Source organism: Stigmatopora nigra, chromosome 14 (genome assembly GCF_051989575.1).
Source record: "Stigmatopora nigra isolate UIUO_SnigA chromosome 14, RoL_Snig_1.1, whole genome shotgun sequence".
NCBI classification, from domain to species: domain Eukaryota; kingdom Metazoa; phylum Chordata; class Actinopteri; order Syngnathiformes; family Syngnathidae; genus Stigmatopora; species Stigmatopora nigra.
The window spans coordinates 7,254,954-7,278,929 of record NC_135521.1 but is presented as its reverse complement, the minus strand read 5'-3'; the positions used below and the strand labels follow the sequence as shown (position 1 = coordinate 7,278,929).

General features: G+C 39.3%; 3 protein-coding genes and 1 long non-coding RNA gene across 6 annotated transcripts in view; all 4 read left to right on the top strand.

Moving 5' to 3' along the window:
- gar1 (GAR1 homolog, ribonucleoprotein) overlaps positions 1–11,299 on the top strand; it is a 31,417-nt gene extending 20,118 nt beyond the window's left edge. The window contains exons 3-9 of one of the 2 annotated variants that reach the window (XM_077732761.1): positions 5,671–5,749; positions 9,724–10,067; positions 10,152–10,306; positions 10,391–10,450; positions 10,524–10,638; positions 10,787–10,924; positions 10,994–11,299. In XM_077732761.1, the coding sequence (XP_077588887.1) occupies positions 5,709–5,749; positions 9,724–10,067; positions 10,152–10,306; positions 10,391–10,450; positions 10,524–10,638; positions 10,787–10,924; positions 10,994–11,004 (864 nt within the window). In that variant the 5' untranslated portion in view covers positions 5,671–5,708 and the 3' untranslated portion in view covers positions 11,005–11,299. Of the gene's footprint in view, positions 1–5,670; positions 5,750–9,293; positions 9,517–9,723; positions 10,068–10,151; positions 10,307–10,390; positions 10,451–10,523; positions 10,639–10,786; positions 10,925–10,993 lie in introns of those variants that run through there. The other variant, XM_077732762.1, reaches the window with a different exon arrangement.
- Positions 11,300–11,972: 673 nt separating this feature from the next.
- On the top strand, positions 11,973–15,040 carry LOC144207340 (alcohol dehydrogenase class-3). Its single transcript, XM_077732760.1, has 9 exons — positions 11,973–12,089; positions 12,720–12,821; positions 12,914–13,055; positions 13,149–13,236; positions 13,327–13,546; positions 13,832–14,092; positions 14,162–14,297; positions 14,634–14,772; positions 14,857–15,040. The coding sequence occupies exons 1-9, from the start codon at positions 12,072–12,074 to the stop codon at positions 14,879–14,881; spliced, it is 1,131 nt and encodes a 376-aa protein (XP_077588886.1). The 5' UTR covers positions 11,973–12,071; the 3' UTR covers positions 14,882–15,040.
- A 454-nt stretch (positions 15,041–15,494) lies between these two features.
- Positions 15,495–17,385, top strand: LOC144207342 (eukaryotic translation initiation factor 4E-1A-like). The gene is made up of 7 exons (XM_077732764.1): positions 15,495–15,626; positions 15,763–15,863; positions 15,952–16,047; positions 16,212–16,275; positions 16,448–16,561; positions 16,636–16,775; positions 16,835–17,385. The coding sequence occupies exons 1-7, from the start codon at positions 15,609–15,611 to the stop codon at positions 16,947–16,949; spliced, it is 648 nt and encodes a 215-aa protein (XP_077588890.1). The 5' UTR covers positions 15,495–15,608; the 3' UTR covers positions 16,950–17,385.
- Positions 17,386–18,879: 1,494 nt separating this feature from the next.
- LOC144207443 (uncharacterized) overlaps positions 18,880–23,976 on the top strand; it is a 98,489-nt gene continuing 93,392 nt past the window's right edge. For both annotated transcript variants that reach the window (XR_013328661.1, XR_013328660.1), the window contains exons 1-3: positions 18,880–18,971; positions 19,088–19,191; positions 23,610–23,676. This is a non-coding gene — a long non-coding RNA (uncharacterized LOC144207443). The remainder of the gene's footprint in view (positions 18,972–19,087; positions 19,192–23,609; positions 23,677–23,976) is intronic.

The following is a 23,976-nucleotide window of genomic DNA, read 5'->3' as shown; positions in this document are numbered from 1 at the left end:
CCACTACCACATCCTGCTTTTTTCCCCATCCCTTCTAACATTTTAATGAACAGAATGAGGATTTGATGTCCTCCTCTTGCTTCACTCAGAAAAAAAAGTGTTGTTCAGTCATAAAAAATGCTTTTATTGATTACCACAATCTAAAATAGGGATTTTTTAAAAGTTATTTTTCTTTTTAACTCGATGAACTTAACATCCAGTCGCCCCCCTCCAATTGACTGGCAATAAATTCAGGATGTTCTTTGCTTATTCCCAACAGTTGGTTGGGATAGGCTCCAGCACCCCTGCAAATAAAGTGTTTATTTAACAGAACACACTTTCCCTAGAACCTTTGAACAAGTTTTCACGAGCAGCTCGCCCAGTCAGCGTCTCAGGAAAATGACAGAAGAAGGTGAAATGTACCTAAGCTGTATGTGAGCAGTAAAATGGTGTCATAAAATGTTACGGCATCGAGTCAAGAGGGGCAGAGTTGGAGCTGTAAATCAGCCATTCTCATCATCGTGTTGTCCTCCTTAGCAGACTCCTCAGAGCTCTTTGTGGACTTTGACCTCATAAAACAGAGTTGGAATCCAGACGCAATATGCATCACTGCTCTTTTATTTTGTGAAATACAACCAAATATATATCATTTTGGGTATAAAGGTTAAAAAATGACCAGATTGATTGTAAGATATAATTTAAAAAACGGTCAAGGCAAAGCATTGATTTATGATTGTCAAGAGCAGTATAATCTTGGCACTTTCAGTTCAGAATGCAGTACTGAATAAAAAATGAAAGTCAAAATACACCCACAAAAAATAATAATTTTCATGCAAAACATAACATTTAAGGTCTTTCACAAATGAAGAAAAATTGCATGCTATTTGCATTTTGAATTTGGATGAAATTTTGTTATTTCCACTACAAATGCTAGATTTTTAAGTTGAACAGAATAAAACTGCAGTAATTGTATTGATAAATATAGAGGGAAACAGCATTTTGAAAATCTAAACAACTAGTGAATTGGTATTTTCAAGTTATTTAATACCCAATCAGAATAATGGATTGTGATTAAAAACATCAAGATATGCCAAGGCTAAATTTAACATTTTTAGTTTAAAACAAGAGCATACTTAAAACATTAAATATCACAGTTATTATAAATTTCAGTTCCAAAACAAAATGGATACAAATTCAACCAATTCCACACAAAATGTAAACATTTCCAGGGTAGGCAAAATATATATTCAGAGCAGTTTGAATAAAAATGCAAATATGCCAATTTGACTGCTAGAATACACGTTATGTCTGCCTTTTTAGGGTTTGCACTGAATCAGCCTATAAATGAGGTCATTCACATGCGGATTAGGCTTTAAAAAATGCATCAAACAAAAAAAAATTAAAAGAATAAAAAGGCATTTTCATATTCACTATTTTAGGAATCTTGATATTCAAATATAGATGCACACCATAAGAACCAATTTCAAATGCACATGCCTATGTAAATGTGTGTGAGTGTGTGGGTGTGTGTGTGGATGGTGGGGAGTGTTTTGGGGGGATATTGCAGTTCCACACACACAGATGGTCCTTCTGCTGTCTTGCATACAGCAGACCTTGAACACATCCTTCTGCAAACTCAAGCAGAAACTTCCCTCCACAAGTTCATTTTCAAAGTGCAATGTTTTACTCGTACTCATATTAGACATTCTTCAGTTAACACTCTGAAGTGAAGGCAAAGTTTAACCCTGATTTGTTTCTTCAAAAATAGTCCAGGCTAACTCTAACCAAGGTATGGAACCCTATTTTAAAACCCTGCGTTCTGCACGTTTGCCCCCCAAAACCTTAATTATGGCTTGATGTCTCACTCTGAAAGCCTATCCCTGGCCTGAAATGTGATATAGTATTTCACATTTCTGTCAATGGCACTAAAAGATGAGCATTCCCGGCCTTTCCAATTCTTAAATGAATTGATGATGTTAACAAGTTAATTTTAGGTTACTTGTTAAGTTAAAGGTTATTTAAGCGTCACTCTTTGCGGCACATTTTGGATCATATCTAGACAATAGCTACCAACTTTTCCACTTCAATGTATTGGACTCGGATCTTTGAGCCAATTCAGTCTTGACACTCAGTTTTCCTCAATTTCTCACTACATTCCACCCCCTTGTGGACCTTTGCCTCCACCGCATCAATGGAAAAAAGGTCATTTTTTTGTACTGTTTATTGATGCAGTGGAGGCAGCCTTTGGAAATGTATTTTATACACTTTATATACATCCTGTGTACTTGTAGTATACTCATATTTTTCCTAGCAAGAACAGTTGAGGCCTATGTGAGAATGACTGCCTTTATCTACTCTTAATATTCTTGTCTTTGCGAAAACCTCACATCAAAATTGTATTTAATAGCATATAATTTATCCTGAACCCTAAATTTAATGTCTATATATTTTGATGTACATTTTATTTTGTGGGGCCCCGTGCAGTCTTTCCAATTCATAATGTGTCTTTTTTTAATAAAGTAGACATGACCTATTATGAAAGCCTGCAGACAGGTGTGCCATCTTATTCATACAGCTATTAATGAAGCCCCAAACAATATTGGAGCACCACCTATCCGGCGTAACAACACGAGACGTCTTCATCAAGATTAACCCAATGGTGCAGGCAATTAGCGTTTATTGACCGTCCTCCGCAATCACTACCGGCCCGGATTAAGAGGCCCCGCCCACGCACTCCCGAAAGTGCTCTAATGACTGACAAACAAACAAGCGGGACGAGACAGGTCGAGGGCAGTGAGGGAACACCCAGTGAGTTGCTTTTAAAGTGTGATCCCCTAAAGCCCAAGCCCCGGACACCCCCGCCCCGACCACGTCTGCCATGTATGGCTCGGTTCACCTGTGCCCAGGGGTAATCCCACCCTCCCCCTGGTCGAGGAGCCACAGATGTGTCCTGACAAGCTTTGGGGAACACCCACCTAGAATACCACTTTAGCATCAGCTAACATAGGGGTTGGCATCATACAATGACAGCGCCATCATATGTGTCCAATAATATAACATAATTGCTATCATGGCTTGGTCAGACACCAGTTAATTAATTCTATGACATTGATAGAGTTATGAGGGTGCATCTTGGCCAGAGGAAGAAGTTCTTTTTTAATCATTACTATTAATCAGTGTGTCAAATGACCCTGACAATGTCCAGGAAGTCTTTATTTTGTTCCCACTAGAGAGATGTCATATGGATGAACTATGAATGGTACGAAAGATGATCTAATCACTGGAAGCAATGTTTATTTTCTGTTTGGCCAGCCTGGGGGCCACACAGACTCAATCCCTGTGGCCCTCGGGGTTCCCTTTAAAGCCATTTATATCCGCTCAATCCCAGACTTGTCTCCCAAGCTTCTCTTTCTTGAATGTCCACCGTGATGTGTTAAAGGACCTTGAAATTGTTCCAGCAGCTTGACATGCCTTTCTTATGCTATATTTTTATATTTGATACTTTATTTGGGCTGAAATGTTGGTAAATACTGTAGTCAGGTTGGATGATAATTTTGATCACGTTATGGTTACAAATATGAAGTTAAAGAGTCAGAAATAGGTAAATGTTTTAATTTAAGTTTAGACCTTGCAAAATGATTTCTTGCATTAATCAAGTTATATTTTTACTTATAATCATAATAATTGGTACTATTTATAGACAATTTAGATTTTTTTCTTTTAAATGACTTGTTTTTTTTTTGTTATTTTAAGATGTTAAATAATTAACTGCCTCAATTAATTTGGCAGTTAACTCCTAAATTTGCTAGTTAACTTTCCAAGTCGTATTATTGTACTATCAGGAAAGGGCAAATGATGTTCAAAAGTTGAATTTTTAGGGTGGAAAAAAGTCAATGTAGCCGCATAAAATACCATCATTCCCCAATGCACCAGCAGGATGACAGAAGAAAAGATGGCTATAAATATGCCTGAGTAATGCAGTATAATACTGTCAAATCTTGATAAACATTTGATAATGCACAGGACTGTTGACATGCTCCTCTCTAAACGTAGTTTGTATGCTGTCATTTCACAAAAGCACACAAACATACTGGCACCGGTGGAGCCAGAACACGGCACACTGAAGGAATTTGCAATAGCACAAGCATACAGCCCATTGTGCTTTTAAACCCTACCTGAGTCAAGACACATATACATACATTACATTGTAAAAATGATCACCTAGCAAAGTATATAACAAGCACATATGTATAAAGAAGTAAGGAAACAATCACTTTAAATGAAATACTATGATACTGATTCTGAAATCTATGTGGTAATAGCCACTGGTATTTGTTTTAATACTGAATTACTGCATACTCCCTTGAATGTAAAGTACTTACTGTTATGGCTTGGTCAAGCAGCTCAACTCTTTGGTTGCCAGACGCTAGACGTGCTTTCCATTTAAAGTGGGAGGATAGGCAGCGAATAAATGTTCATTCACTCCCAGTTTAAGCATCTACTAGCGATAGACTCATTTAATAATTCTGTTTTTAAGAGTCAAATGATAGGAATTATATCATTTTAAATGGCATTAAAAAGGTTTGTTCTTTCTCTGCCCCCAAAGTACATATTTCACACATCGGTACAAAATTTCTTAGTGCTCCCCCGATACTAATGAAGATCATTTTTGTAACATATCGATGCAATTCTGTTCATACCGTGAGCCGAGGGAGTGAAACATCCCATCACATCTGACGCTCGATCATTGACGTCACTGGATGTTTGGTACAAATGATATGAAGAAGTGTGTATGTGTGTCCTGTTGTGTGGTGGGATTCAGTGATTGGGGGTGGGTGGGCCGCAATGGAGATTAACCATGTGCCATAGGGAATCTAATGCAATTACGAGTGTTTGCTTACACCATGTGTCCCCTTCCGTCTGCGATGGAACCGCCACCATCCTTCGCATTCAAGCGCCATGTTTGTTTTCAGTATTTGCTCCCCCCCCTCTCATCTCCTCATCATCATCACCCTTCTTCCTCATTTGCCCCACCCGTCCCAATCTCTCCAGTCTTCAGTAATTAAAGTAAACCAATAAGGTGGAGATGAATGGAGAATAAGACATGTTTGAAGACCGCATTGAACTTTAATGGCAATTTAAAAGTCAAAAGAGACATGGATATGATGGTGGTGGGATCACGGGGGGGTGACAGATTTTGTTGTGTTTGTGTTGCGGAGATGATTATGGGGTGAAGGGGGGTGAGTGACAAAATATACATTATTTATCACAGAAGAAATAAGAAAAGCCATGGAGGGAGAGATCAGGTTTGCTAAAGAGATTAGAGGTGGCCTGCTTCTTATTAGCATTAGTTCTCATTTGCCTATTCAAGACTCTACATACTGTGTACAGCCACCATGGAGATGCAGATGATTCATTAGCCTATATTTTTTAATAAAACATGACTAAAATCAGATTGAAAATAAAATAAGAGTAGCTAAAATAACAAAATGAGGATCTGAATGGGATTCCAAAAGGATAAATGATAGTTTCCATCCAAGTTTGATTACCTGGACAGTTCAAATCTAGAATGTAATCTTCTAAAATAAGAGTTTAACCCTCTGCGACCTTTGTGTGAATGAAGGAATTGTTTTAACCTTTTAATACACGCAGTATTATTCATTTTTATTCATTTTTTTTCCATTCTTACAGGACTCTCAAATCAATGACAACAAGCACACCAAGTTTAAATGAATTGGAAGTCTGTGGAAGGATCAGGTTTTTACATAAGGTGCGTATGAATATTAAAATTGTAACAAGCCTAACTATTGTATGTTTTGGCATAAATTACTGTGGTCCTTCATCCACTTACTCGCTTTAGAAAAAGTCTCTTCTGACGTGTTTGTCTTTTACCTCCCAAAGCCCTGTTATCAAACACAAGCGCAGGCACATTACTTTAATATCATGGTAGGCGGTGAATGCACACAATGAAATGTCAACAGGCTATGTTCACAATAAGTAATATCAAACTGGAGCTGCCCCCAACTCGGCCCCAACACACACATTACACTCGATGACTCTCCATGGTCGACTAGTGGTGGAAAAAGTCATATATCAGTATTTATTAAAGATGAAAATGGGCATTTACAAAAAGAACATAGTAATGTAAAACATTTTCGCAATAATACAATTCATTGTCGTGGTGATAGTAGTAGAAGTAATTGCCAATCAGGAGTAGTGGCAGTTAGTACTACTATGGATTTTAAAATAATTTCCAGGTCAGCCTAAAACTTGTTTTTTAAACGTGCGATGATGAAAAAGTATTAAAATAGAGTCATCTTGTGCATGCCACTATTTTTACTTTTGGAAACTTCACAAGCATTCCTGGGAGGTCACTTGAACCCCTGGTCAGTTTTTGAGGTAACTAAATCTCAAAGTGTTCTCCTTGTGATCTTTCCCCCTGAGATTAGAGAATAAACACACGCAAATCTCTCACTTTTGCTCCATTCTGCCGCTTCATGAAGAGTCTATTCAGTCATGAAAGACTGGGTGCAGTCACTCAACTTTCCTCATATGTTGCTAAGTCAAATTTAGTTCATGTATAAACTTTTATGCATATCCATTGTTTTTTTTTTAATTTAACACACCAAGTACATTCTCAGATCCAATATTCACCTTTCAGTCTCAATGCTGGCCCCTCAGAAAAAAAACATGATTACAAGACTCCATGTTTTAACATATAATGTTCTTAATATCAATGAATTAGTGTCGTCCATTTGTCATAGTGTGAAAGAATGCAACCATATACATGAAGGTTAAATGGCACAAAGACTTCAGGCAGATTCTCCATCAAACTGCAGCCCACCAGAAAGCCCCGTCAAAGACATACAAAGAAGCTCCCCTATGGCACCTTAACACTAATCTCACAACCACTACCTTCAGTCCAATGCAACACAACTACGGCTTAGAAACTGTCACACACACGCCATCGCATGTGTTTTTACCTGCTTGCTTCTTCTCCATAATAATAGTGTGTGTGGTCTGTTTCATCACTATGAAATACTCACTTAGACACGCTCACACAGAAGATGACAGCAATACCTGTAAGAGTACTTCTCGAGGAATTATTTGTACCAGTAGAAGCAATGGTAGACCTTTGAGTATCAAACCATATTAGTATCGGTTATTGTGTAGTATATTTTCCAGTAAAATCGCAAGTTTTGCACCAGCCCTTCTCGTTTTTCTGCTTCCTGCTCCTAGATTCAACATAACGTAACAAACTCTGCCACATTCAGGCAGATAAAACACAAGAGCAGCTTAAAGAGGGTCACGCACACCTTCTCGTGTGTTTACCTGCTCACTGCTGCTGGGTAATAATGGCGTGTGTGGTCTGTTTCATCCCTGCTTCGTGTATTTCGGTTTGCTGTGAAACACATACACACAGAGAATGATTGGCAGGTTACAGAAGAGCAAACATATGGTTTCAATGAAAAAGAGCACGATACAGTCATTATCAAGGCCGGTGGTTTGAACCCAAAACACACACTTTGGCATAGAGCGATCCATTAATAACCTCTATTACACTCTTAATGTGTGTCATCGCTCTATTTTCCGCACACTACTCGGCGGATTTAGTGTTTGCGCAAGACACATAATCGGCCTCCTTTGCGCAAAACGACGTCTGGAACGCGACGCTGGTACAGTGTAGTGTGTCAAAGTGTGTTACCATGTGGAAAAAAAGTCAACATGAGCCCTGGTTTAAAAGCCATTTTGTCAAAAAGTGTTGAGCTCAAGTTGAGAGGTTGGCTGCTTTTTGTGGGGATGGAATTGCTACAGTGAACACTTCTTAAAGATTATCATGAATAATAGTATCATTAGTCTCTGTAGTAGAAGTGGGGGTGATATTATTTCTACTACCACAACTACCGATCATTACTAACTTGGTACTATCATATAAGAGTGCCAAAACAATAATCTGTCTGTCTCATTCTATGGTATGATTTTTTTTAAATGTTACTGTCAAAATTTAGCTAGCATTAATCTAGTAATTCATTTTTTTTTGAAAAATAAAACTAAAAACACAATTTATTATTCAACCAGGTTAAAAGAATACATCACTCATACTACAATTGGTTACTAGATACAGGTACCCATGACACAATTATCCAGAATTATAGACCACAATCCTATATTTACATATTAAAAACATTTAAGAAAATAAGTTTGTCATTAAAGGGTTGGAGGAAAGAAACTTTCCAGTACATTGCCCTTAAAATGGTGATAGTAAGTAGTGGCAGTAGAGATCTTGTATTAAATTGTACACTGTAGAAAGTGTTTGTATCGGTAGTTCGCAGTACTGCATTGTGTTAATAGTTGCATTATAACAGTAGTATTTCTAGACATTTAGTTGTGGTGTTGGTGTTTTTTTCGGTCTCATCCCCACCCCGCCTCCTGTTCTCAAACGAGCAAGGAGACAAGAGAGATGCCTGTATCCCCTCTACTCCTCATTGCCTGTATCACTTTACACCACGACGTGACCTTTTGAGAGTTTGCAGAATTCAAACGTGCGGGTTCCGCTCGTCTCCTCCACCAAAGATGATAGGTCATCATGATGGCGTGAGACACAAACCTCCCTTTTATAAATCGGCTACAGCATGCCTACTTGCATCTGTTCTCTCTCCTCAACCTCCTCCACAAAAAAATGAGCGTTCAGAATCAAGGGTAACTTGAGATGAGCCTATGAATGATGTCATTTTGATGAAGAGTGTTGCATGTGGCAATAATTCGTCAAATGGTCTCTAAGATGAGCAGAACTAAGCATGAAAAGAAAAACAACGACTTGGAGGTGATTGGCCATGTATGAATATGAATGACTGACTTTTTTTCTGTGACATAATACTGACATCTACTGGCCACTTTATTTATAGGTCAAAATGAATTATTGTGGATGCCACAATACTAAATTCCTTTATTTATTAAAGGACATATTCAAAGAAATTGAACGAAATAAACCATGAGGGTTGTTTGTCTCGTGGTCAGATGGTCAAATTTGTTATGGCTCAATCACCAAAGGTAAATGTTGCTCCAAATCAGTAATGAAATGATCAGAATTGTTCTATAATAAAAACAGGGCAACTGCATTTTATATATTTCAAAGTATAGTGAAATGTGCATTATATATTACATAGCCATCACCTGCGTGAAGGTGTTTTTACAACACTTTACGCCATCCCACCCACTGCTTTACGGTACGTTTAGTCACATTAGTAATAATCATTGATAATGGAGGGAAAACTTGATATGTAATGCTGTATTTATGTAACAATGCTTTTTCTTGTGAGTGTTTGCCACAGCGAATTAACATTTTCCTTAATTTCAATAGAAATAGATTAGTAAGGAAAGGCTATTCTGACGTAAAATGACCGCCTTTTACTCACGCCGCCAACTCTACCCACAGGGTACCTCTTGAATATCTATGCATATATATGATATCTCATAGTTACACGTGTTCTCGTTCCATGAAGAGCAGTTGGAGTCTTAACAGTGCCTTTTAAAGTCGTAAGTTACCCAAACGATATGCAATTTAAGTGTTTTTCTGAATGTTTCTGCATTCAATGTAATAGTATGCGTGGTCATGTGTCGGTAAAACGCATTGATTCACTGAATAATGTAATTATAAGGCGGCGCTAACTAGCTGCTAGCTTTAGCAGTAGTCCATGTTGCTTGGTCAACTCCACGTTCTGATTTCATGTCGATGTTTTGCAGATCATTTGAAATGTCCGACAGAGGAGGTGGAGGTTACAACCGAGACGGTGGCGGTTATAACCGAGGAGGTGGAGGTTATAACCGAGGAGGTGGGGGTTACAACCGAGATGGTGGAGGCTACAACAACCGAGATGGTGGAGGCTACAACAACCGAGATGGTGGAGGCTACAACAACCGAGATGGTGGAGGCTACAACAACCGGGGAGGTGGAGGATATAACAACCGGGGAGGTGGAGGATATAACAACCGAGGCGGAGGAGGCTTCGGAGGCCGGGGTGGAGGCGGGGGCCGTGGTGGTGGTTTCAGACAGTATCAAGACTATGGACCCCCAGAATACGTTGTTGGTGAGAACTGTTTACAGGAAAATCCCGTCTTTCCTTCTTACTATATTATGCTAGAAGCATTTAAATGTAACTCCTGTTCAACAGATGTAGGAGAGTTTGTCCATCCTTGCGAGGACGACATCGTGTGCAAGTGTACTACAAAGGAAAACAAGGTTCCCTACTTCAACGCGCCTATTTACTTGGAAAATAAGGAGCAGATCGGAAAGGTGGATGAGATATTTGGACAGCTCCGGGACTTTGTATCCTATTCACTCTGAAAATCACTTTAATTTGTTAAGTTGAAAACAATTTGTCTGCAAAAGCTCCTTAACTCACCTTTTCAGTATTTTTCTGTGAAACTGTCTGATAACATGAAGGCATCTTCGTTTAAGAAATTACAGAAGGTAATAATTCACTTCATTTTTCATGGAAATTATGTTTCAAACTTTCATCTTGCTAACCAACATTCTTGTTTAGTTTTATATAGATCCCATGAAGCTTCTTCCGCTGCAGAGGTTCCTGCCCAAGCCACCTGGTGAAAAGAGTCGAGGAGGCCGAGGTGGAGGGGGAAGAGGAAGGGGAGGTCGTGGAGGTGATTATCTTATTCGGTTTCATTATTCTTGGTCTTTTATTATTATTATCAGATGCCCCGGACCCCATGATTGGACACTAGGATTGTATACATCATTTTCACAGGGTCAGATTTGTTTTACATTGTCCCAAAATTGGCGTTGTTGCAGGCGGATTTCGAGGAAGGGGAGGTGGAGGCTTCGGAGGAGGTGGCAGAGGTGGAGGCTTCGGAGGAGGTGGCAGAGGTGGAGGTTTTGGACGTGGAGGAGGAGGAGGTCGTGGTTTTGGAGGAGGCGGCGGATTCCGAGGTCAGACCACATCCTGATTGTAATATATTGTTCCATTAATCTGTATTGAAGTTCTTTTTTAATTTGCAGGTGGGAGATGATCATTTGTGGGTCCACAATTTATCCAAATCCTCTGTGAGGGTTTCAAATTTGGACATTACCTCTTGGATGCTTCTTTTTTTATATATACACAAACACGCGTATGATTGCTATAGTCATATGTATGGATATGGTAAACCTCAGTAACGTCAAGAATCTGAACATGTGTATTTACATGGTCATTTGTAACTTTCTGACAAATGTGAGTTGGTCATCTCTGAGTTATAACTCTGAGATCAGTGTCTGGCAAATGCATGTCAATCAATGGTCTTGATTAAATGCTTTTTTTGCAAAATATTTATTGTTGTATTCTAAAGTCTCTCTAACTTCATTTGCACTAGTTGTTTGTTTTTTACTATGATTTATGGCCATAGTGTTTTCCATTAACATTTTTATGATCTTACTCTCTACTTTAATCCCAAGGACTAAAAGGCATGAGGGGCAAAGTCCTATTTATTATTAATGTTCATTCATCCTGGTGAGCACAATCTCATTCATGATGCAACACAATAGAGTTAAAAAAGTATATCAATCGTCCAATATTCCGTAGTCATTTATTAACGTAAGATTAATCACAAAACCAAACTAACAACATTCAAATCTTGTATTTTATGACATTTGGGTCAATAAAAGTTAGTAAATGTTTTTCTAATTCCAAAATGTAACTTAAAAAAGACAAATACATGCCTCGATGTATTTATTTATTATATTTGGGTCATAGTTTCTCCTCGTGTCACCCCTATCCTCGATTTTGATTGGTCAGAATGTCCTCTTTCCGGTAGTCACCATCTAGTTCGCTACAAACCTTTTGGAATTACATGCAAAAAAAATAGCTCTACTTAAGCGTGATCTATAAACTACAATTGGTGAATTAATTTTCGGTACATACAATACATTTCTGTGAAGCTGCGAACGCGTTGTCTTGTCATTGTTTTAAACCGTCAATTTCCGGGATGGAGTCGCTCCGGAAGTACGCCCCCTCTCCTTGTTTCTGATTGGCGAAGCTGTGCGCTCATTTGCGCACGGAACTCTGGTGGCGCCTCCTGCTTCAAGACACGACGAGAGGATCATGTCGACTTCAGGCAAGGTGGGTGAACTCGAATATACTTTTTTTTTCTCAATGCATATGTTGTCCAGTTGATAATACATGTACCTAATCTGTACACGGCACATCGATTGCTTACTTGCAAGCAAAATCCACGCCAGCAGTTTTGTACGCCACTATTTAACTTCATGAAACGGTAAAATGCTAAATGTACTGTTGATCGAATGGAAAAAAGTAAATACACGTTGATAGAATGTATGCATTGAATTAACTAGCAATCTTCAAGTAGCTCAATCTGCTAGTTGAAAGTTCAAGCCTGCCTACTCTTCAGCTATTTGTTGACATAACGTCACGCCTCAATTACTTTCGTGGTCAGGTCAAAAGTTAACTTATTGTCTACATACAATCTTATTGTGGTCGTCCAACTCATTTAAATGTTCACGTTTCAGTGCCAGTAACGGCAGCAGACGTCAAATAAAATCATTTGGACGTCTCGCACCGTCAATGGCAGATGCATTACAATTCACTATTCTAATGGAAAAAGTTGCTAGCATATTGCTATCATACTGCATCATACAGTGATCTGTTTTTAACGTAAAATTGATAATGCATTGGAATATAAAGCATTGCAATATTTCACCATATTGATTTATTGTCACATTTCTTTTTTAGGTGATTAAATGCAAGGCTGCAGTAGCGTGGGAGGCAGGGAAGCCACTTTCCATTGAGGAAGTGGAGGTGGCCCCACCCATGGCCCACGAAGTTCGCATCAAGGTACTAAGCTAATGTGATGGAGCCTTTTGTGTACTTTGGAACTTTCCATTAACATTTACAACTGTTTGTTTGTTTGTGTGTCTGTGTTTTAGATTCTTGCCACGGGTGTGTGCCACACTGATGCCTACACCCTGAGTGGTAGCGACCCTGAGGGAGTCTTCCCCATCATCCTGGGCCACGAGGGCGGTGGCACAGTGGAGAGTGTCGGCGAGGGCGTCACCAAGTTCAAGCCTGGTAATGATTCCAAACTGGAGTTTGGATTTAAAGTAAAAATACCTTAAAGTATGTTGGCAAAATTATTAATGAATATGTATTCTATATGTCTAGGTGATACAGTCATCCCGCTGTATGTGCCTCAGTGTGGTGAGTGCAAGTTCTGCAAGAATCCTAAAACCAACCTGTGCCAGAAGATCAGGTAGGAGAGATTTTCCACTCACAGGAATATTTAAAACAAAACAGAAAGCATGCTATTCCTATTTTGTTTGAATGTGGTTTGCATTTGCAGAGTGACCCAAGGTCAGGGTTTGATGCCTGACGGGACTTCCCGTTTTACATGCAAGGGCAAGAAGGTATTCCACTTCATGGGGACCAGCACCTTCTCTGAGTACACGGTGGTGGCTGACATCTCCATGGCCAAAGTCAACGACAAGGCTCCCCTGGATAAAGTGTGCCTTCTTGGGTGTGGCATCTCCACCGGATATGGTGCAGCGCTGAACACCGCCAAGGTCACTTCTTTGTACTCTCTATATGCCATGCAATATTTTATGAAATAGTGGCCTCATTCCTAAAATACTCAGCACCTCAGTTATTCCACATGATAGATTTTGTAATCCAAATGCCTTCCTAGTGAAAATGTGTTCATTTGCTGCTAAGCCTCTGACCTTAAATGTATTGAGAAATGTTTCCTATTACGGGTTGGAACCAAACCTGAACCCACTAAAATAATAATAGTAATGATTGCTTTTTCAAAGAGTCCCTAGAATTTATATGGCAAGTTTCCCTCCACTCAGGTGGAGCCTGGTTCTACGTGTGCAGTCTTTGGCCTGGGAGCTGTCGGCCTGGCCGCAATTATGGGCTGCCAAGTCGCCGGAGCGACGCGCATCATTGCCGTAGATATCAACCCGTCCAAGTTTGACAAAGCTAAGGAGTTCGGTGCCACCGAATTCGTCAACCCCAAGGACCACAAAAAGCCTATCAATGAGGTCCTGGTGGAAATGACCGACGGTGGCGTGGACTACTCCTTCGAGTGCATCGGGAACGTGCAGATCATGGTGAATGTTGTGTTTGAGTGCCTATCCAAGAGGTTGCAGATGAACAAATTAATCAGTTGTCTATTTCAGCGTGCCGCTCTGGAGGCCTGCCACAAAGGTTGGGGCGAGAGCATCATCGCTGGCGTTGCCGGAGCCGGTCAAGAGATTTCCACAAGGCCCTTCCAGTTAGTCACAGGCCGCGTATGGCGAGGCACTGCCTTTGGAGGTGATGAAAAAAAAAAGTTATCGTTACAGGATTGCCATTGGCCGATACCACACAAGCTGGGTGTTGGAATTGGTTTCGGGACCTAAATAAATGGAATCGGTGCAACGCTAATTTATAATGGATTTTGTAAAGAAGGCAGCATTTTTTCTTTAATTGCGACATTTATGTTGCTTTAACACTTTTAAAAGTAGGACTTTGTACATTATTTGATAGTCACACACTAATACTAGGCATGTAATTTAACACTTGAAGGGCGACCAGGCTATCCAAAAATCAATATCAATATCCCTTTTCTTACTTAACCTTCCCTTCACCTTTTCATGTCCCCGCCTGCAGGCTGGAAGAGTGTAGATAGCGTGCCCAAACTGGTCGAAGACTACATGAACAAGAAGCTGAAGGTGGACGAGTTCATCACGCACACGCTGCCATTTGACAAGATTAATGAGGGATTTGACCTCATGCATTCTGGAAAGAGGTAGGCTTAGTTTAATACCATGTCCTTTATTTGATTGATTCAAATTTGTCCTACTGCTTTCACGTAACCTCCCCTCTTCTGCAGCATCCGGACAATCTTGAACTTCTAATGTGCCTTTACCACCAGCCAGCAGCAACTGTCAGATGACTTTCAATGTTCCAGAAGTACTCAATGTCACAACATTTTGTTGTTCTAAGAACCACATGTCTATGAAGGATTTCAACGTTGGCTACAACGGCTAAAGTAAAATAAAATGACATTCACAGCATGCTTGCCTTTCCCTTTTTGAATTATTCATCCTGATTTTTGCAGCTCAAACTTCAAATCCCCATCATATATAAAAAAAAAAGATCTACACACTCTGGCTTAATATCAGTAGAATCAACTTGGAAATAATTGTACATTTCAAAAGCCTCAAATGGCTGTCAATGATGGTGTAATTAATTTTCATTGGATAAATTTATTCAACAATCAAAATTGAATGATGTCTAGTCAAAACCAATGAAAGATGAGCATATGAAAATATTGATAAATCAAATTATTAATAATTGAAAAATCATAATAATCAATAACATTAATAAGGAATTGAAGATGGAATGAAGGGGCTAAGGGAGTTATAAATATTTGTTAATGTATTTTGTTTTGACACACAACATTAAAAACAATTCATCATTCTATAGTAATTGAATTTTACAAAACATGATTATTAAAATATATTGCGAGGCTTCTTCAGGTATATTTACGGCACGTCAATGCGCGTGCGCAGAGCTGCGCCGCAGCTGATCCAATCAATTTATTTAACGGAAAAATAATCCCCGGATGGAAGATTCCCCAAAATGGCGACTGCCTTAATGGTGAGTGACATTATGGACGTCGATACTTAGAATACATTATGGTTTACGTTCAGTTTTTGTTTTCTATGATTTACATTATTCTTGAGCATATCGGTGGCAGAAAATGTTTAGGTTATCTCTCTCTCTTGTTATTTAGGTAGCCTCCATCACAGAGCCTGAGGAGAAAGACAATGCCACAGCACTTCAGAAACTGGTTGAAAGTCCACAATCATACATCAAACATCCATTACAGAACACGTAAGCCCTACAATTTTGTTCTCTATATTTGCGTTTGTCTGATAGGCTTTGTCCTCTGAATAAGAATACCGTGCGTGTGTGTGTGCAGGTGGGCTCTTTGGTTTTTCAAGAATGACAAGAGCAAAACGTGGCAAGCCAATCTCCGACTCATCTCCAAAGTCGACACCGTTGAAGACTTTTGGGCGTAAGTAATGTCACTACTAAGTTACAATAGCATCCTTTTTCTTAAAAAAAGATACAACCTCTGACAGTTTAAGTCACGTGTGTTAGAGATACACAAGCTTCAATATTGTTTTGCCTATCTATTTTTTATTTAATGTAAAATTTGTCCTTTTTTTCCCATACCAGGCTTTATAACCATATTCAACTGTCCAGTAACTTGATGTCTGGCTGTGACTATTCGCTTTTTAAGGTAGGAATATTCTATGGACGCTATGAAATTTCTTATTGTTAAAGCTTTAACTCAATTATTGTCCGGACATTACTTCTAAACTACCGCTAGAGGGAGACATAATCCCATTAGTGCTAGTACACTTTGATAATAATGGGATCGATCATACTTGCAAGCAATGTTATGCTCACAGGATGGGATTGAGCCCATGTGGGAGGACAAAAGGAACCGTAGAGGTGGCCGCTGGCTTATCACAATGTCCAAACAGCAGCGCAAAGCCGACTTGGATCGCTTCTGGCTGGAAACGGTAAACTAAGTTCCCCAAGTCGTGCCCTCTCTCGCAATCCGTCATGTGGAACTGAGAAAGTCCTCTTGCCGCAGCTCCTGTGTCTCGTGGGGGAAGCGTTTGAGGACCACAGCGACGATGTGTGCGGCGCAGTCATCAATGTACGTGCTAAAGGGGACAAGATTGCCATATGGACCACAGACTATGAAAACAAGGATGCCATCACCCACATAGGGTAAGAAGAGGGCTAACATATTTTGGGTGTATGTCATTGAACTTGTTTTTGTGTTTTAGGCGTGTCTACAAAGACAGGTTGGGCGTCCCTCCTTCAGTGGTCATTGGCTACCAGTCTCATGCTGACACAGCCACAAAAAGCGGGTCCACTACCAAGAACAAGTTTGTTGCCTAATTTTGTTTACTTTGGTTGGTCACTGTTTTTTCTAAGAGATTGTGGACACTATAGCTTTCTGTTGGTATATTACTATAATGACATTGCCACGTTCTCCATTGAGAACTGTTTACTTTTCCAGTTGTTGTTTTTTCTCTTCTAGGTAGCACTTTTTGTTAAGCCGCGTGTACAAAATGTGAATAGTTACAAACGGGCATATTTTTGAAACAGAATTTTCTGTGCACCATTTAAGTTATTTGATAAGTAAATGGGCTGTCATCTCGGATGTGAAAGCCTGCATTGAAGAAGGCAACATACTGAGGTTATTTTTGTCATTGTCAATTTGTATTTGGTTCAGATCTTGTTTTTCATATCAGCTTTGATCAATAGTTGTGATACCCTTGTTCCTGAAAAGTAAGTCTGCACACAGGAGATGAAAATAAAAGGACAAAGTGAAGTGCTGTTGTTTTGACAAGCTTGTGACTAATTATTTTACCAGCATAGATCTTGCCCAGTGCAGTATTTCATTTTCAGTTTTATACCGCTAAGTGTGCTGTTAAGAAATATCATTTTTCAGTAATGGCAAAGAACATTCTAGATTTGTTCGACCCCAATCGTGCCTGAATAATGCACAAGTACTAATTTAGCCTGGAATACTTTAAAGAAGTGGTTTGCAAATTTGTTTTGCACAAACTGTTCATACAACTAATTCAGATAATTGGATGAGATTAATGATTGGAAATCTAGCACAGTACAAACTGTCTTGTAAAGCCCTGCTAGCAATTATTTTGCATTTGAGTCTGTAATTTAATATGCAGTGTCTCAAGGAAGCATTGCAAACAAATGCTAACCACCTAAATTTCAGCTAAAACCAGAGGAATCTAAATCATTGATCTTCTATCTCTGAAATATGTGAAGACTTATTTTGCAGTCCTTTGAACATGTCACCAGGTGTCAGTATAGCTCTACATTTTCACCCCAGCACCTCAAATCAGACCCTTGAGTGTTGGAAATTGGAATTCCACTGAGCTCTCCTCAGTTGCATGCTGGCAAACGAGATATCTGTAAATAGCAGCTGGGAATCTTATTTATCCATAGGACCCCCCCCCCCCCCCCCCTGTCCCCGCCCTCTACCCCTACTTAGTGTCCTCCGACCAACAATAAAATCAACAGTAGACATCCCCCGCAGCTTCGGGCTACTGTCAAGCTGGTGCTCGGAAGCTCCAGGGCGTCACACCGAAGGGGGGATAAGGAGGAAGGTGTGTGTGCGTGGTGATGGGACTGCAACTGCAAGGCCTCGCTATCTAATTTGTGCGGCACTCTGACACCGACGCGCATCCACAGTGGGTGCGTGTACGCCCCCGCCCCTCATGTGCTCCGACAACCACCCCGGCGAACTACAACGCGATCTGGGCACAGCGGGTCGATTATTAAACGTACGGATGCTGACGGTGACCCGCAGTCGCAAATAATGTTGTCATCCCACAGTCTGACATGCTTGAATCCTCTCGTTTGCCAAATCCTATTCTGGGAGCATCTGATGACTCCATGCACGCTCAAGTAGGACTGGAGATGATGCTCTATGGCCAATTTTATGGAACACATCCACTTATTATAAAGTGCTACTGGTGGATATCCAATTTGGGAAATACATATGCCAGTATTGAAACTGATTGCTTTAAACATAAAGGGCAGTTGTTATCGAAAAAGACGTCTAAAGCGGTCATTGGAAGTCAAAACATTAAGTAATGTGAACTTCCATAGATCTATAGTCTATACTAATACAGGAACGCCCATCCACAAAATATCATTACTAGATTTTTAAACATTTCTTTTTCTAATACAATTAATGTGTTTCGAATGTTTTTTTAATGTTTAGTTCAATTTCCTATTTATTTAATCGCCACCCAGTGGTATAATGTTGTAGTGCCGGAAATGACAATATTATCCTGTGATCAACCAATTGCTTGATCACACGTCACACACGCGCCTGAAAAATTTGATTGCATGATCACGTGAGTGCAACACGATTTGGCGTCTTGGGTAAGTTATGATAATGCTCTATTTGGACAATTAAGCACTTTAATGCAAGATAATAATCCATCATATCCACTCCATGGCGATCCGGTTGATTTGTTGACATATCTCGAACTTTTTAGAGCAAATGTGTGCGTTGGAACGATGAGAGATCGATGATCAGACTGCACAACGCCAGTCCAGCCCAATGGATGAAGACGCCTATAATTTCAACTTTCGTCCTAAGGTAGGCGAATACACTTTTCTTTAAATGTTGATCTAATGTAAGGTTACTTAAAACATATTAAGATGCAATTGTTTAAAACGATTACTTGTATTTGTTTACTTTTAATGCCTTTAATATGAGTAACTTGTGTGCCACATGTGCCCTCGGGTTACATTGTAAATCTACGGTAAGTAACTATGGCTCAGGAGCTAAATGTGGCTCTTTCCATGCGTGCATATGGCTCTCCACTAACCTGTGAGGTAAACTATGGAAATCAATGGTGACAGAGCTAATGCACTAATAGGAGCATCACTGTGGCATTGATACTACTTATACCGCCTCTTTTATCATAATTTCGTTTTTTATTACTCTTCTGCATGTGTGATATCATTGATACTGATTTATTGGTGATGGTATAACAATGTCTAAATAATTCAGACTTTGTACTTTAAATGTGGTGAAATGACAAAATATATTACATTTTCATGTATTTTTACTTTTTAATTCGGAGAATGGCCCTCAAGAAATAACATAAGAAATATGAATTGTTTATGGATCCCTGTGTTAAAGTGGTTTCCGACCCATGTCGTAACAGCTTCAAACCCAACCAACTCGACACATGACCCGTCTGCTACTGTAGCCAGTTGACTTAACAGTCTGGGGTGAAATGTTCACAGCGGACACGAGTCTCATTTTGCCGCTCCTCTCTATTAAGCTCTCATCCTTTTGAAATAACGCTTCCAGGCAATCCTCCCCACAGCACCCATTAGAATACAGGTGTCAAACCTGGCCCGTCACATCATTCTGTGTGCCCAACAATTGTAAATGAGTGCTAAATTTCTGTTTTAGGATCATATTCAAATGAAGATTATTGATGTATATTATATTTTCCGACTTTCCCCTTTTTCAAATCAATAGTTGTAATTTTAAATCCATATTTTCTGTATTTTTCTGTTTTCCACTTTATTATTGAACATAGTAACTAAAACATATTTAGTTTCCGTTTCAAATGACAAACAATGATTAATAGACATTTTCACTTGCTAAGAAAAAAACCTCATAAAATTTGTTTAGGATTAATAAAAAAGAAAAACGGAATATTTTGGCTTTTGATCCAGTTCTTTTAATCCAAGTTAAATTAAAAAAATATCTAAAATGTTCCAGCTCACATGAAATCGAGTTGACGTTATTGCGGCCCGTGAACCAACCTGAGTTTGATAACAATCATCTCGCTATATGACATTACAAAAATGATTTATTCCTGGGTCAGATAAAAACATACAATACAACTATCAAAGATAAACACAGGTTATATTTATATGGAAATAATAGTGTTTACCATTTGCAACCACGACCATACGCAAATATTTGCCTTCCTCACAGATTCAGATGATATTTCAGTGGCAATATTTCCGGAAATAAATACTGCATTACAATATTATTTCAACAAACAAATGCATTTTATGTCCATTTCACATAATAATGGAAGGACTGGCTTTGAATGCTTGTGTGAGTGCTATTGACAACCCTCGATGCCCAATTTAATTTCACCGGGAGGGAAAGCCAATGAGTTAACAAACACTTCAGCAAAAGTATATTATAGTACTATATAAGTCTATTGCTTCCTTCATTAACCAGTGACAGCTTTTTAGAATATATTGTTTCTTGTTGGGAGCATATAAGATAACATTGAGATAGAACATATTGTGGTATACCAGCCCCATATTTTGAAGTAATTTCCTCCCTCTAGTTGAACTTGTCTCCTCCTTAGTATTCCGTGACAAGATGATCTCATTTTAGTGACGTATTGGTGCAACAATAATTGAAACCCAATGAAATATGCATTTAACAGTGGTACTTTGAAAGTAGAACAACCCTTAGGTGCTGGAACTTAGAATTAGAGCAACATTTTGCTTGGAAAAATACCAACGACACTCATGCACATATAATTTGGACGCACACCTCCTCTGCATCACCAGCTGGTCGCTGTCCAGATGTCCTGAGTCCGGGGCCTGTGGCCCACACCTTAACCCGGTGCCAAGAAGCGATCCCCCGCCAGCGGCTGGCCGACGTTGCCTAAGCGATCTATTTATAACCCCGATTCACATGCATTAAGGTATGCTGTCGAAAAGTTGAAAACCCCACCGCATTGAAAGAACAGTTTGTTGCCATGGTGATCAAACAGATTCTGTCAGGATGGTCTATTTGTCTATAATGGAGGCATTTCCATTTTCTTTTATGACCAAACTAATAAAATGTTTGCAGTCCCAACACTTGGAGAATTGGCAGGTGAAGATGGACTCTTAATGAATCCGAGCCCAAGACATCACTCGGCGACGTGAGCACGCGCTCTTTCTATGCTAATTTATTTAACAGTTAATTAAGTGGTAGCGCCAGAGTGTGGTGTGATTCCTCCACTCAGTCATAGACATACACACAGCTGCTCATATTATTAAAGGGTGGGGGGGTTCATGTAGTTAATTATTGATTGTATTAATATAAAGATACGGCTGCCACGCGGCTCGCCAACTGGTCTGGAATATTACCCTCCGAGTGTTGACGAAAATTGTGGTTATTAATGGCGTTGCACAAAAGCGATGCTAGTATCAGTACTGATACAACACTATAATGACATCATCGGTACTGACATAAGGTGTGTGCCCTACGAGATCTCATTTTCAACTTCCAGTCCCCATACCCAAGATGGCCAGCAGCTACTACACATGCCACTGTAAAAATAAATTATTCAAATGGGTTTTTAATATTCTCTCAATTTTTAGTCCTATTGAGATGCCCATTCTATTTGTTTCATTGTAGTTTGAGAAAATATTCATGTTCCCCTCCCTATCAAATTGGAATGGCCATCTTGTCCCATCAATGGTGAGCAATGGGTTTAGAAAAAATAAATAAATCGGGTAAATAATTAGTTTACATGCCTTTGACAGCGAGATATGTCCAATTCACTTTGAATTCACTGATCATTTGTATCTACTAGTCTAAAATGATGAGACATGTAGTGCTGTCAATGGCAGTGCGTTAACATAGATACTTTTTTGTAGTGGACATTTTTGTTTTCAACCTGTTCATTGTTTTAGCAAACAATGAGTCATTTAAAAAGATAAAGCCTGTAACGCAATTCTTGGCTGGAGCTTGTCAATAACCAACAAAATGATGAAAAAGTATCACCTTAATAAACCAATAATATATGTAACTCCAAAAGGCAGCCTTTCTTATTTTCAGCCTTGCGTATTGACGTGTTCTGTAGATTTACTCATGATAGACAGTATTTGCCGAATTTCATGCAGCCGAGCGAAACTGCCTTGAAGGGCTGGATTTTCAAATAGCAAAAAAAAAAAGAACTTGAAGTTCTTCAATATAGAGAAGAATATGATCCTAGCACATGTTCCACACAGGTACATAACTTCCCACAAATGCCAGTAAGCCGAGTTCTTGCAGTTTACAAAGAGCCGGTGTTGTCTGTGTTTGCGTAGATAAATCGATCTGTGAGCTATGTAATCCCTCACTGTGACAACCTTTTGCTAGATTAAGGGGTTCGGACGTCGCTCCTTTTAGGTGGGTAATGGGCAAAAAAAAAAGTGCGTTAATTGCCCTTGACTGTTGAAAGTAAATTAATTATTGATCGATCTCCCGAGTCCTCTTCTGTACTTACATAGCCTTACAAATCCCTTTTATCTCCAGCTCCGAGCCAGAAAATTTCCTCGTTTCCCCGTTATTATGTAGGCCGCCGTGCGTCAGGACCACAAGCCAAACTAACCCTGACCAACTGCTTCATCTTTTACTCTGCACATTTTTTTAATTCCTTTTTTAAAAATCTTCTTTATGTTCTCCCCTCTGAAATGGTGCTGGATGTAGGAAGGCACAGAGTATTGCAGACCCGAGAACGTAATTATTTTCAGTGTTGCACAGATACCAGTACCAATACAGCCGTACCTCTCCTTAAGAAATTAATTGGTTGCAGAACTTGTTTCGGGAACTTGAATATTTTGTAAGTAGAGGTGTACTTTATATGTAAATTCTCTAATTGTTAAATCGATTGTCAATGATACATTAGTATTGTCAAGTTGTTGTGTACTTCCTTCAATTTTTTTGCCCCAACTGGTAAAAGGCCTCGATCTTCTCACAGCATGAACTCAATTTCTTTCACTCGCTTTTACAATTTTATTGAAGTTGGTGATGGCAGGAAAGGATTAGGTTGAAAACCTTAAAGAAGGGGAAAGAAGAAGCGTGTGACATCATTCAGTTAAAGGACAGCACAAAGAATGCAACTTATGTTTGTGAGAAATATAATGAGCTTCAATCAGCTGGAATCTAAGTGGTACCTAAATTTGATCCTACCAGTTGCATATGATCGGGAACTGTTCGGGATCTGAAGGGTATCTCAGTTTCCTTGATTGCATGTTTTGTCTTGTGCTTGATAGAGGCTGGACGCCAGGACGGCTGAGCTTATATACTGGCTGTGACCTCTGACCTCAGGCAGGAAGCGAGGTGAGTTTGGTCTGATTGGGTTGTTTTTCTGCCCCCTGTTGATCTGGATCTTTTTGATCTTTTTTGTTTAAAAAGGGGCAATGTTACAATATAAGACCAACAGGCAATTATCACACTTTTCAGTCATACAGTCTTGGCATTTGTTTCATTTGTATATTTATGATCAACTTATTTACTAGATTATGTTGCCAAAGGAAAACTGTCTTTCAGCGATTAATTTTTCAGATGCTGCATGTTGCGTAACCTTTCAGTCTTCTTGCTAGGTCACATTCTGCTGCATAAATACGGTACATGGTAAGA

What these genes read in the sequence shown, in the direction of transcription:
- LOC144207340 (XM_077732760.1), top strand. An exon ending in CCCACGAAGTTCGCATCAAG is followed by an intron (nt 12,822 to 12,913) that starts GTACTAAGCTAA and finishes TCTGTGTTTTAG; the next exon opens with ATTCTTGCCACGGGTGTGTG. An exon ending in CGTCACCAAGTTCAAGCCTG is followed by an intron (nt 13,056 to 13,148) that starts GTAATGATTCCA and finishes CTATATGTCTAG; the next exon opens with GTGATACAGTCATCCCGCTG.
- LOC144207342 (XM_077732764.1), top strand. An exon ending in AAACATCCATTACAGAACAC is followed by an intron (nt 15,864 to 15,951) that starts GTAAGCCCTACA and finishes GTGTGTGTGCAG; the next exon opens with GTGGGCTCTTTGGTTTTTCA. An exon ending in GTGACTATTCGCTTTTTAAG is followed by an intron (nt 16,276 to 16,447) that starts GTAGGAATATTC and finishes TTATGCTCACAG; the next exon opens with GATGGGATTGAGCCCATGTG.